This window comes from Tamandua tetradactyla, chromosome 9 (assembly GCF_023851605.1).
Source record: "Tamandua tetradactyla isolate mTamTet1 chromosome 9, mTamTet1.pri, whole genome shotgun sequence".
NCBI classification, from domain to species: Eukaryota; Metazoa; Chordata; class Mammalia; order Pilosa; family Myrmecophagidae; genus Tamandua; species Tamandua tetradactyla.
The window spans coordinates 89,345,680-89,360,062 of NC_135335.1; the positions used below are offsets into that span (position 1 = coordinate 89,345,680).

At 38.1% G+C, this 14,383-nt stretch overlaps 1 protein-coding gene across 4 annotated transcripts in view; it reads right to left on the bottom strand.

Moving 5' to 3' along the window:
- FYB1 (FYN binding protein 1) overlaps positions 1 to 10,681 on the bottom strand; it is a 170,519-nt gene extending 159,838 nt beyond the window's left edge. For 2 of the 4 annotated variants that reach the window (XM_077117036.1, XM_077117038.1), the window contains exon 1: positions 10,463 to 10,681. In XM_077117036.1, coding sequence (XP_076973151.1) covers positions 10,463 to 10,489 — 27 coding nt within the window. In that variant the 5' untranslated portion in view covers positions 10,490 to 10,681. Of the gene's footprint in view, positions 1 to 4,796; positions 4,910 to 10,462 lie in introns of those variants that run through there. The other 2 variants (XM_077117045.1, XM_077117037.1) reach the window with 2 other exon arrangements.
- Between the last annotated feature and the right edge of the window lie 3,702 nt (positions 10,682 to 14,383).

Consider the following 14,383-nt stretch of genomic DNA (forward strand, 5'->3'; position numbering starts at 1 on the left):
ATAACACTTCATTGATATAATATTTCTCAAAGTAGTCCTATCCTCCAAAGGTAAACCATGTAACATGACCCATTCCCCTGCTTAGGAGCCTTCAACAGCTAATAAGATCCAAGTTCCTTATCATGACCATCAAGACCCAGCTATTACGTGGCCGCTGCCAATTTCTTAAAATCTACCTCTTTTCTCCTCTTGTCTTGCTTCTCCTCTAGCCATCCTGGTATTCCTTTGTATCTCTGATGGGGCTTGGGACTGTTAAGCTTTGGTCATTCTCATGTGGAGCTAGAGTTGAGAACCTCTGCTTTAGTTTAATTATCACTTCAGAGGAAAGCAGACTTCTATGTAAAGAGGATGTGTCCCTTCTATTTTCTATCTCAGATTCTTACTTGTCTCCTTCAGAGATGATTACAAAGCATTGTACCTTTTTGTTTACTTTGATTAGCTTTTCATCTATTATGTCCATGGGACAGTGTTCCTCCAAGAACCAGCAGCCTCAGTTTCACTTGGGAACTTATTAGAAATGCAAATTCTCAGGCCCCACCCCCGACCCTCAAGGATGTTCCAGTGCATGCAAAAATTTGAGAGCCATTGCAGCAAATGTAAGCTCCAGGTAGCCAGGATACTGTATGTGATGTTCACCTTGCATTCCTGTGCCTAGCAGAGTCCCAGCATGGAGTAGGGGCTCAATAAACCTTTGTTGGATGAATGAAGGCTGATAACACAGCTTGAGCACATTTCTTCTCTTAGTAGTCCACATGCGAATTGAAAACTGAATTAAAGGGGCAGAGTAAAAAATTCTTTTAACTTCGTTTTTTAAAACCTTCTAAAGTTTACACATAAAAAAGCTTTTTTTTTTGTACTAACCATGAGCATCCAAAAATGTGTGTATGATTAGAACATTTGCTTCTGCATTTTTTCAGAAAACTTACAAATCTAAATGCCAATTTGTGGAATACTCAAGTGTGCAGGCATCAGTGCATGATTTCTGGTTGAGGACTGGGAAATTGAGATGATTTCCTTAAGGCTGCAGAGTAAGTCAATTCCTACAGGGGTTGATGTCTGAAAGGAGTGTCCTTTTGTGCTTTCCCTCACTGTTACTTCCAAAATGTGGAATCATATTTTCGAAAAAAGAACATCTGGGAACAGCTAGGCCAAATCTGTGCCTTTACTGAACAGCTTGAGGGCCTGGGGTCCTTGCTGGGTAGGAGAGGCCCAGCACCACATGTCTAAAGAAACATTGATAGGTATATCTTATGTGCTGTCATCAAAAATCCCTAAGTGCCTTTGAGCTTCATTCCCACAGTTCCCTGCCATGCTACCCAATAAGTTACAGGGAAAGAGTAAGTAGAGTTGAATTTCCTGATAACTACATAGACTGTGACATAGGCCCGGTCTCCAATTGCTCCCTTCCTGGACAGTCCAGCCTGGAGGAGGTGGGGGGTTGGGTATTTCAGTAATATACCAGGTGAGCTTCCAGAAGATAGTTAATCCGCCCCCCAAACCCTGGAGAGGAGAACAACTAAGCTAGGAACCCGTTCAATCTCTCATCCATATGGGCCCTCTAATATTTCAGTAAAGTGAGCATTAGTGGTGCTGATAGCAGAAGCAGCTATGGCAGCTGCTTCCCAAATCTATCTGTGATGGCTGCGAGCCTGAGGTCGGGGCTCCTCGCCCTCCTAAACTCTAGCCCTGGCCTTTTCTCCTACCACCGCGTTGTCTTCCTCTACACCCATTTTTTCTTTTCCCCTGCTGTGGTTTAATGTAGAAACACTCAGCCTTTGAGAGCAGATAGAACTGGACTCAAATTCCAGTCCCAATATCTACTAGTGTATAACTGTGAACAAGTTACCAAACCTCTCCAAGACTCAGTTTATTCAGCTATAAAATAAGGATAATGCTAATTATTATTGTAGAGATTATTATGGCGATTTAATGATTTAGTACATAGCAGCCACAAATGTTAACTTGCCACTATTATCCTTCTTCTTGCTTACTATAGGTTTCTATGCCTCCTTAGGAAATTATTTGGGGCTAGAGGGAAGGAAACCAGTGTCTGACAGGTGGCTGCACTCTAACAGGTGCCGTAAGGATGCAATCTTACTCACTCCCAAAACAACAACCCTACGGGATAGTTCCGGTCACCATCATCACCACCATCATCCTCACCATCATCGTTCTTGTTGAATAGCAAAAAACAACTTAGAGTTTAAGTGACGTGAAAATAAAACACAGCAGTAAACAAAGCTCGTACATAAGAAGTTAGTATACCTATGAAGCAAGACCTTTCAACTGTCTTTCTCAGAGAAAAAGTAGAGTTTTCCTCCCCTTACTATGCAGGCACCTTTCTGTAGCCCATTGCAGAATGCCAGGGACCATGCGGGAAAGGGGAATAAAGAGAAAAATCCTCCTTTTATAAGTGTAACTTTGACATGCCACAAAAATAGAGAGGTATATGTTCTAATTGCAACTGGGAAATTTATCTACTGTGCAACTACATAGTAAGTAAACTTAAAATATGTTATTTAACCATAGGATAACTTCTGATAGAAGTCTTACATATTTGCATTTCTTTTTATCTAGCTATACTTCCAGTAGCTCTGTCCTTGGAAAATAGACAACGTATATAAAAATATGCGTCTGACACTCTTATTTATTATATGATAAAGAAGCAACCTATCTTTCCAGCAATACAGATCATAATAAATAAATTATAGAAAACTGTGCAGTCATTAAAAATGATTACAATATTGTATTAATATGATTTTAAGTGATTTTATTAAAAATGATTTTATATGCATGATATAACTCAGAAATCATTCAAGATACGTTAAATTTTAAAAGCAGGTGAGGAAATGATTTATAAAACATGATAGCACTTAGACTGTGAAAACCTCGTGTCTGATGCTCCTTTTACCTATGGTATGGACAGATGAGTAAAACACACAGATTTAAAAATAAATAAATAATAGTGGAAACAAATGTTGAAATAAATTTAGTAGATTGAAATGCTAGTGATCAATGAAAGGGAGGGGCAAGGGGTATGGTGTGTATGAATTTTTTCTGTTTTCTTTTCATTTCTTTTTCTGAATTGATGCAAATGTTCTAAGAAATGATCATGATGATGAATATACAACTATGCGATGAACAAAAGATGTTCATATTCCATGCTGATTGATTTTATCAATAAAATTTTAAAAATATGATAGCACTTATAGAAAATTATATTTATAAAATATGTATTTAAATAGATAAAATTCTGGAAGGATTTATACTAGCTTAACAACGATTGTCCCCTTAGGTAATAGGACTATGGAAAATATTTAGTTACATTTCTGCCTATTTTCTGTCACCTTATTGTTAAGGAGTTTTTAAAATAATAAGTTTATTTTTATAAAAAGAAAAACTAAATTTTAAAGAAAAACACTGCTTACGTATTACACCAAATATACACTATCCAATTAGACTTCCTCTTTTACTGATATTATATTGTTTCCCCTAAGAAAACCCAAATAGCTCTTTGGGAACCATAGTGCCCTCATTTATTTTTGAAGAGACTATCAGTTATCAAGGTCAAACTGTTTTTTTAAGAATCCTGAACCTATCGTCTTAGTTTGGAAATCCCAGAGGGGATTTTTAAGTCCTGCCTGAGCCTGTGACCGCCTGTCTCTGCAGGTGTGGCTGCAGCGAGGGTAGGGTGCTGCTCTGTCCTCCACCACTGGACATTCCCCTTCCCTATGACTTGAGCAGCTCTGACCCCATCACTCTTTCCTGCTTCCCCCTCACTCCTTCGTGGCCCTGTTATGTGGTCTCACCTCTACCACCTTCCACATCCTGGCAGAAAGAGCTACCAGAACACAAAAACATCCTGTAAACCCTCGGCCCCTCATTTGAATGTCCACAATGTACAGCCCCCCTCACCCCCCCTCTGGAATACCTGTAGGAGTCACTGTTTCAATCAATGCCTGTCTTCTCATCAAAAGGAAATAGTCTTCTCCATAAAAGAAAAGGGATAACAAATCTCCAGTCTTCTGGGGTTGCGGTGTGTGTGGGGGAAGGTGTGTGACAGGAAGCTGGCTCCCTTCCAGACCCCAGGAGCATAAGAATACCATATGTATTTTTGTAGCCAATTTTCCCAGAGAAATAAGGGGAAACTATGCAGCATAATATTGATGCTATCGCTGAGCTATGTTACAGGTTAACTGGTTTTCATAGTACAACTGGGACGCAATGAGTATTTTAAGTTGAGCTCCAAATAATGACTTCAGGTTAACTTTGGGAACACAACCTATCCCTATGGTTTGGAGTGCATGCACTTCATCTGCTCCCCTTAACTAAAATAGAAAAATGCAATTTTTAAATTAAAAAGCTCCTTTTGTAAAGCCCACCAAGTTATCAAAATGGCACTCATCATCAGAAATACTGTCCAACATCTATCTCAGATCCTCTTCTGGGACCTAAAGCAGCTCATAAAAGGAAACTTGACTATATTGCTGGTTCTGGCACACAGGTATCTTAAGAGGCAAAGACAAAGAACGCAACTTTTCTTTCTGTAAGCCACAGCTCTTCCTCTATTCTGAAGGCTAGAAGCAGAAAAGGGAACTCCTCAAGCCACAGTCTCTCCACTGGTATAATAGAGACTCAACAGCCTTATTAGCAGGAAGAAAAACCAGGGGAAAAGCGAGAATTCCAAAGGCTCAGAGGACCTGGCCGCCCAGCATCTCTACCCCTCTCTGCCCTAGCTATAGAAGATCAGCACGTTTGCCAGGAGGCAAAGGAGAGTCATAAAGTCCATTACTTACCATGTTTATTGGAAGGAGTTGGCACGACTGGTACACAGTGACCCTGAAGATGCTGTAACTTGGACAATGAGTGTGCAAGTTAGTTTTGCAGAGTCTACTTCCTTATTTGAACTGTGGTCTGTCCAGTTTCCACACATTGATATGTAAAGTTGCATTTGCATATTATCTCAGCCCTTTGCGAATTTGTAAAACCGACCAGGTTTATATACTATACTTTAATATAATGAGTGTAGGAATAGGTGAAGATTTGAAGCCTGAAAGATTGATACAGAATTTTAAAAGCACCTAGACACTAAGTTTTGTGTACATTGTGAACCTGTTTTATGTAAAATCTGAATTTATGAATATAGACACACACACTCTTATATGAAGGACCCATATTAAAATGTAACAGTTGTTGGCTTAGGTAGAGGTATAATACTAGGAATTTTTGTTTTGTACTTTGCTGAATTTTTTTAATTTTCTGTTTTGACTATGCAGCTTTTGTCTAAAAACCTCACTATAATCTTAAAATGTACAAAAGGAACATCATGGTTTTAGTCAACAATTCCCAATGTATTTGAATATTTCTCATGAATATTTAAGTGGTGGAAATATTCATAAACTTATCCTAGGATATCACTTACTTTATTAAAATAACAAACTATGTCAATCTATGTTCATGTATTAAATTTTTAGTCATATTTGTTAGCATCATATGGTGAAGTAGATATGTTTGAATTAAGAGCAAGATGCTTGAGTTCAAATAGATTTCCCACTAAATATCCATATTACTTCTCCGAACTCATTCTCAGATTGAGAATTTTATCTCCTGTGTTTTGAATAGGTAGCTAAGGTCATTTCAATCTCTTTTATCTCCTGGATTTTCAATAGGTAGCTATAGCAATTTCAAGAACAGATTATATTTGTTTCCCATTGCAAAGGAAAAGCAACTGATTATTTAATTTTGGGCTGCAACTTTCTAGATTTTCATAGTTTTTTTCCTAGGAAAGGGGCATCAAATTTCTGCACTTCATTTGAGCTAATTACTACCATTTCCATACAAAACCTTTTTAAAATATTCCTTGTTATTTATTCCTTAAAGTGAAAAGTGTTTTCAAAATCAAGGTGTGATCAGAAATATGAATGGCATTATTGCTAGGAAAGGCTGGGAGCCAGGGCGGGGAGCAATTTCCAGAGGTGAAAAGGAACCTGGGATTGCCCTGAAATGTTGAGGTATTACAGAGGGATGTGGTTTAAGGCATGATCAGAAGCAGGTGGGAAGTCAGGAATCTAAAATGGCAAAGCCCCTTGCACATAAGAATGAATGGAGGAGGGTGAATGAGGCCAGAGAGAAGTATGAGAACCAGACATACCTTTAGATAACACATATTTGCCAGAAAGCTTTGAAAGGAGGCATTCTTTACCTTTATCAGAAAGTCTGTTATACTCTCTGCTGGAAGAGAATCGATTACAGTGCAAGCATGGTCCATGGTCCAACGTGGTGATTCTCAAACTTGGCTGCAAATTAAAATCACTCTGGAAAGGCTGGAGGGAACTGCCTGAAACTGTACAGCTGTGTTCCACTAGCCATGTTTCTTGAAGATAAATGTATAATGACATAGCTTTGGCAATGTGACTGTGTCATTGTGTAAACCTTGTGTCTGATGCTCGCTCCTTTTACCTATGGCATGACAGACGAGTAAAAAGTATGGATTAAAAATAAATAAATAATAGGGGGAACAAAGGTTAAAATAAATTGAGGAGATTGAAATACTAGTGATCAATGAAAGGGAGTATAAAGGGTATAGAAAAAAATAGGGGGAATAAAGGTTAAAATAAATTGGGTAGATGGAAATACTAGTGGTCAGTGAGAGGAAGGGGTAAGTATGAGTTTGTATGAGTATGTATGAGTTTTTTCTTTTTATTTATTTTCCTGGAGTGATGCAAATGTTCGAAAAAATCATCATGACGATGAATATACAACTATGTGATGGTGTTGTGAGCCATTGATTGTACACCATGTATGGAGTGTTTGTATGTTAAGAATGCTCGTGTTCGTATGTTGTTTTGTTTTGCCAATAAAAAGAAAAAAAAATCACTCTGGATGCTTTTAAAAATCCCAAATCCTAGGCTTGATCACAGACTATTAAATCAAAATCTCTACATTTCAGACCCAACCATCAGTATTTTTTAGACCTCTGCCGGGGCTTCCAAGGTGCAGGCAAGTTTGAGATCTAATCCTCTCAGCAGGAGCCAGAGGTAGTAAACAGATCACCCTGACAACAGTTGCAGGTCTAAGTAGATTCTGACACTGACACTAGTCACTATAAAGTTTATCAAAATATTTTCACTATATACTACATAATAATTACCCTTAAACATTCTGTGGTTTTCTCTCTGTACCAGTAAATTGGGCAAAAAAATACATGAAATATATTTGTGTAATAAGTTATTTAAAAATTTATGGAAAGTGACATGAAATACATTTATGAAATAAAATAAATAAAGATTATATGAAATAGAAACCCAGCAATCATTCAGCTAATCATGTAGCTGATAGACACATTTCTGATAAAGAGAAAGTTGAATTTCAATTCATTCATTTCAATTGTGCTTATTTCTAAATGCAGACGCAAGCAATTTTTTAGTAATTAATGAAATAAATTCAGCAATCTCTCAAAACCATAAATTAAGAGAAGTATTTCGACTCAGAAAAAAAAAAACAAATAAAGACTAAAACTCATTTACTCTTGATCCATAAATAATAATCCACCAAGAAATTTTTAGTTTCAATTTTTGGAGTATAATCACTGCCCTTTTAAATATGTATTTGAGATATCACATATGTGAGTATATATTTCCTGTGAAGTCAATTGAGTACACAAGTACCTGAGCAGGAAGATGGAACAGGAAATGCAGCAAAGATGATAGACAATATGGTGATACCATCAAAAAATAGATAAAGTTATAATTGCACAGCACAGAATGGGCAATGCAATTATTCCTGTTCGCGAAAGGGAGAAGTAGCTCAGAAAATTCAGAAGTGATTATAATTCTTCAAATACTGTACTTAGTCATACATTCTCTTTTATAGACTGGCATTCTAGAAAACTGTTTTTGTTCAGGCAATGTTAAAATGAGTTTTCTCCTCCAGTGCTCCATGAGGGTGAGTATAAGAGGAGGCTGTGAGCCTGGAGGCACTGTGTGGCTAGAGGAATTCTATTCCATTTTTCAAAGGGCTAACTTAAAAATAGAACACATCCAGGGGTGACAGTCTCTCAGGTGACATGAGAGAGGACTCCGAGGGATGAATCCAGACCTGGCACCATAGGATCATCAATTACATCCTGACCAAATGGGGGAAAAGAATGCAATTAATAAAATATCAATGGCAGAGACAGTTCAAATAGAGTCGAGAGGCTACTCTAGAGGTTGCTCTTACGCAAGCTTCAGGTAAACCTTGCTACCTGTCATAACCTGCCAACCCCCAACCAGGACCATTCCAGCCAATCCTAAAGAACGCTTAGGGCAATTTATAAGATTCCACAAGGGTTCCAGGCAGTAGAGTAACTTGCCAGAAGCCTACAATCTCCAGATGGGTCCCTGGACCAGATAAGTCCTGAAACCTAGCTCAGCCTCTCCAGAACATCAGATAGTTCCACCTCCCTACCCCATATTAGTGACAGACCCTTCCAGTACGAAACATTTAGAATTGCCATAACCCAAATAACCCCAATGAGAGATATGGAAAGATCAAAGGAGATGGTGGAATTATACATTGAAGATAGGACTTAACAAATGAATATGAATGCTGAATCATTAAATCTGGTATCTCTTTTAGTCTCCAGTATTTTAGAGCAGCTAGAAGTAAAAAGCTAAAATTGTGAAATCATAACCCATGTCAAAATCTGAAATAAGTTCTACAACTAATGGTGGTGCTGTGCTTGGAAATTTATAGCTTTTTTGTATATATGTTATTGTTCACAAAAAAAGAAGGAAAAAAAGGTCGATTATGATGACAAAAAAGTATTTAAGCCCTCTAGCCTCCTATATTCTGGAGCAGCTAGAAGGAAAAATATGAGAGGATCCTATGGTAGCCCATGACAAACTCTGGGATCTATCCTATAGATAGAGTACTTTTTGAAGAGTGCTTTGATAACTATTGCTTTTTTATTTCTTTGCTTTATATATATGTTATACTACACACACACACACACACACACACACACACAGTTTTTTTTTAAAAATAGACAGAACACTGATAAAAATTTAAGAAACTTACTGATCTATGCCTAAAAGCATTTTCTGTATCCTATCAGAACTTTAAAGGGTGCTACGGTTGAAATTGTTAACAGAGAGGGTTAGAAATAGTTATAAAGTCTTGAGGTGATCTTATAACCTGAATGGCTGTTATGTTAGGAAAGAAACCAATGGTCATCTACTTAATGTGTCCAACCCTAATCAAGTCGAGCCCCCTGAGACAGCGTGGAGGAAGGTCGCATTCCATCTCTTCCAAGAAGCATTCTCTGCTGCTTGCTCACTCATCTCTCCCCTTTTCACGGGAGATGCCTGAACACTGCACCGTGAAACGAAGCTCTATAATATTTTTGCCCTCACTGTTCTCTCACTGTAGTGTGTGCCTTAGGTTTGGCTCCCCAGCCAGAATCGAAATTCTCCAGTGGGGAGAATGACTTTTCTTTCTTCCCTCTGTCACTCTAAGGTGCTAGAGCAATTTTGTTTGTTTTTAAACCTTGTCTGCCTCCTAGGTTCTCCTAAGAATCTGATGAAAGCAATATGGTTTATTCTCTATTCCTCCACATGTACAGCCTCCTCTGAAGTCCATCATCTTTGGGCAGCTGGGAGAGAATCCTGCGCTAAAATATCGTCAAACTCCAAATGGTCATTGCATTGTTGCTCTTTGATAATAAAATTAAAGCACAGAGATCATAAGCAACACCTCAAATTTCCAGACAAAGAATGAAATCAACAGAAACCTCCTAATTTTATAAAGTTGTCTCCTTTTACCAGCATGCAGGCGGCTGTGTCAGCAAAGCACGGCTTAAATTCACAAAGTAGATTCACAGAAATTCAAGGAAATTCTAGTCTCTCTGCTTAGAGAGATATGGAACAGCCAAGTTTCAGAGGGTAAACAGCACAGAGACAGCAGAATAGAAACGGGCATGCCTGTGAAGGTTGTGCAGGAAGAAATGGGTGGTTCCTTAATTTGGCTTCTCTTTCACTTTTTGTTTTTAAAGCAAAATGGGTTGTTCGCGCCTGTACTTTTTGTTTATGAAAAAGGCACCCTAACTGTTTTAGAACATCAAGCTCTGGAAAAAAATAACTTATTAATCTACTTCCATGAAAAATTAACTCATTTTTTGGTAGAAGAAGAGTTCCCATTATATTTCAAAAGGATATCTAAATTGTGATATTAAACTCAAGAAGGCAGGGAACAATTGTTTTTACAATTTAAGCCCAGTTCTAGGCAAATGTTTGCTTAATTCTAAAAGAACTGCTGAAACAGAACAGTGGAAAAATAGCCCAAACTTTACTTAAGGAGTCTTATCAAACTGATTAACTCTGAGAGGAAAGGCGCAAAGAACAAGTTTATAGATGTGTTCTGTGTTTTATAATAATTTGCTCATTACTTTCCTATGCTGTCATGGCTATAATTTGTTTCTTACCCTTTCCTTGGGTTTGCAAGAGTTCATGATGCGCTGCTGGGTCTGTTGAGTCCAGCCATTTCCTTCTCAGGGATTCTCACCTCCTTCATTCCCCAGAAGCAGAATTCAAGTCAATCCTTTGGTCTCACTTGGTCTCTAAAACAAGGAGATTTAACTAATCTCATCAAAACACACACCCTGACCCTGACCGGGTTGGTCACTGCCCTTGCCAATTTAACAACAATTTGCACTGTAATGGATGAAGGAAAAGGTCTCACATGACCATCAAAGATCCTTCCTTTCCTTTTTCAACTTCCCCTTTTCTTTTATCTATTCATTTCTTCATGCATTCCCAGTTACTTTTCAACATGAAGGCTAAGCCATGATATGAAGGTTATGGAAAATAAGCAGATGTGCCTTAAGATTTTAAGGAGATAGAGATGATAGAGGGGAAGAGGACTCTTCCACCATTCCCTCAGCTCTTTCCCTCTCCCACTGTTTGTCAATTGCAGGTGTGAATGTACTCATTTTTCCATCCTGTCACCTGCATAATTTAAAACAGGAATGTTAAAGTTTCAGTACAAAATAAACCTTCGTAAAACCTCACACTTTTCTGCACCTTTTGAATATATAATTTCAGGTTTTCTTAAAATACTCTATTTAAAAACATCCCCAGATTGCACTTTTTTCCTTGGGTTTCTCTTTTCTATACCTTGGAATCATCCTAGTCGTTTCATTTGAAAAGTTACTCAAACTTAGGCATTCTTATACCTTATTGTGCAATTTAGGAATCTCCAGAGAGGAAGCCTGCCTAAATACAAAACTACCTGAACTAACAGAAAATTATCCACACTTACATATAATCTAGTGACAGTCTTCCTTTTGGTCAGAAGAAAAGGAATGCTTCTAGTCTCAATTCTATAGTACATTTTGAGACTCAATACTATTACTTAATGCTACTGGGAGAACTAGGATTACCTGTAATGTAGTTTGAAAACATGCATTAGACATAGTTTGTCAAATTATTCAGTGCCCTTTATTGATAGTCATGACATTTATTTTCTTCTGTCCTTTCCAGACTTATTATCCTTAGTAATCATCGCACTGCTAAAAAAAAATCTCCAAACCTTCTGACTTTTTAGAGAAGAGTACACAGCTATCTCCTGTTATGTCTAGTTATCAGATTTAATATTCATGGCCATTTAATGTCATAAATATTAGATTCACATTTGGAAGGTTTTACACCAATAGCCTTGCATATAAAAATAATAGTACCAGCTACAATTTATTGCTATTCTATTATTGCATATGCATTATCTCAATTACTCAACATGGCAATTCTATAAAGGAGGTATTATTATCCTTGAGCATATCTTGAGGCTTTGAGGGTTTAAGGAACTCATCTTTCGTCAAATAATCACATCATTCCTTTCTCTTGGACAGTTTGGGCATGGAATGGGGTGGGAGACAGATGTTTTCCTGCTAATTTTGAACGCATGTTTGTGCGTGTGTGTGTGTATGGAAACTGTATTATTTTGTTTTTAACTAGACTTAAGCTGAGCCTAGCCTTTTGCTCACCACTTTTCATAAACAACCCTTGAGACACTTAACTCAGGAGCTGCTGCTGTGGGCTGAAGACTGGGTTATGCTGCACCGTGTAGGAAAGTGCTTTGGGGAGACAAAGGTGTGAAACTGGGCACAAGCTTGTTTCAAATCTTTTAACAATTTAAAAGGAATTGGCTCATGATGAAATTCTAAAGTACCCTGAGGATTATTTTTAAAACAGTTCTGGCTAGCATCTCCCAGTCCCAAAAGATTAATCTATCTACATGAGCCACGCTCTGGACTCCACACCTCAAACATTTCATAGTCAACAGGTGTAATTGAATTGTCTGCCCTCTGATCAGCAGAATGAATAAACAATCTGAGTTTTGAGTCTAAAAAGTGAAATAGATTAAAAAAAAAAAGTAGTTTCCTTCTCCCAACAGTCCCGAGCAAAGATGAATACCCACTCAGCTTCCCTAGGGCCTTTGGATAATGGCCGTGGTTTGGTGTAATGATGTGGACGTATGGCCTGCGCTTCAGAGGACTGTTTTCCCCATGTGTATTTTTCTTTGAATTTGTGCTGTATCCCCTCAAAGAGCATGTAGGGGTAAGGAGCTGCATTCTATCTGTCTAGCTAAGACTCAGCTAAGACTTTTCTCCTCAAGAGCCAAACATAAAATTGGGCCTGGCCACCGGGAGACGTCGCCCACTTTCTAGTGAATTCTCTCTCCTTTAGGCCTAGAGCCTTTCTCCTCGGTGCTGATTTCTGTTGGGCAGTTTCTACTATCTCAATGGTGCCCCCTACTGGAATTGCTGTCTAGACACACTGCCTCTGGGAGGAGGTTGGAGGATCTCACTCTCAACAGAGGATGCAAACAGTGCCCTCCTTTCTAGTAGAAGGGGCTCTGATAAATCATTAAGTTGATGCTAGTGGGTTTGGTCCAGGCTCAGCTCTTTTCTTGGTTTGAGTTTTGTGATTCATAGAGATTCAAGGAATTCTTAGTAATTACTATAGTAACTCCCCTGGCATCAAAGACACAATAGTGAATTGTCTAGAAGCAGAGTTCAGCAATTATATACACTTAACAAGTCTTTATTCTTTCTGATTCACCCTGTGTTCCTGAGGGCAGGTGGTAGGACTTTTTCTCTCAAGTTCTCAGGGCTATTTTAAGACTCCAAAGGACTAAAGAGTTTAATTTTTAGAGCACCTGCTCTACATGATACTTAACACATGAAAATTTATCCTATACTCAATAAATCTTTTGTTTCACTGTTCAAAAATGTAAAAATTATTTTTTTAAATATTGCTAATGAAGAAAAGGAAATGTCTTCAGACAGAGTATGGTGGCGAAGGCATGTCTATATAGTTAGGCTGCATTGTATGATGTGTGAATAAAACTATTTAAAAACGAACAGCATAAAACAAGTTCTAGGGAAAATGTGGAGAAAAAAATGTACCTATTCACTATCAGCAGGGAAGCTGAGAGGTACAACCCCTTGGAGGGCAGTGTGGTGGTCCCGCAGGAGGCTAGGGGTGGGTTTGCCATATGATCCAGAAACCCCGCTGCTCAGTATGTACCAAAGGAGCTCAGTGTGGGGACAGAAATGGACATTTGTACACTGGTGTCTCTGGCAGCAGTGTTTGTGATCCACAATGAATGGAGGTGGCCTAAGGGTACAACAAATGAGGAATGGAAGGGGCACTACAGTGTATACACACCATGGATACTGAGCAACCACAAGAAGGAATGAAGTTGTGAGGCATGCAACTAGATTCATGAACCTTAAGAACTGAATGTTGAATGAAATGTCAGGAACAAAAAGACAAATATTATCATGCCTTAATCATATGAACTTACTATAATATAAAAATTCGGTGAACTTAAGTTGAAGGCATGGGATGTCAGGTTGGAGCATATTGTAAAGGGTCCTAGATTGTAAGCTCTTACACAGTCACATATACTCAGGAGGTGTAACTGTTAATTCTAAATTCTCAGATACTGAGATGTTTGTATATAACATGGTCTTTCCCAGAAACTTCAGGGATTTATGTGACACCTGTGACTCAGAGTTAGAGTTCTAAAGCTATGAAAGTACTCCACACAAGAACTGTTTAAAAAGTTGAAAAAGTGGTTAGACATTAAAGTAGAGATATGAATGACGCTGATCTGGATAGGACTGAGGTCTATCAGAAGACTGGGTAAAGGATGATGTCATTCATATTTTAAAACTTCCACTTCTGAATGAGACTAAAGGGAAAGATGTTTGTTGGCACAAAGTTTATATTTTGGTTAACGTATTTCCTAATGTAACTTGTATGGTCAGTTTAATTGAATGCAATAAGTACATGGAATCTTGAATAGGGCATGAGATTTTATTGGTTTGTCCAGGTTAGTG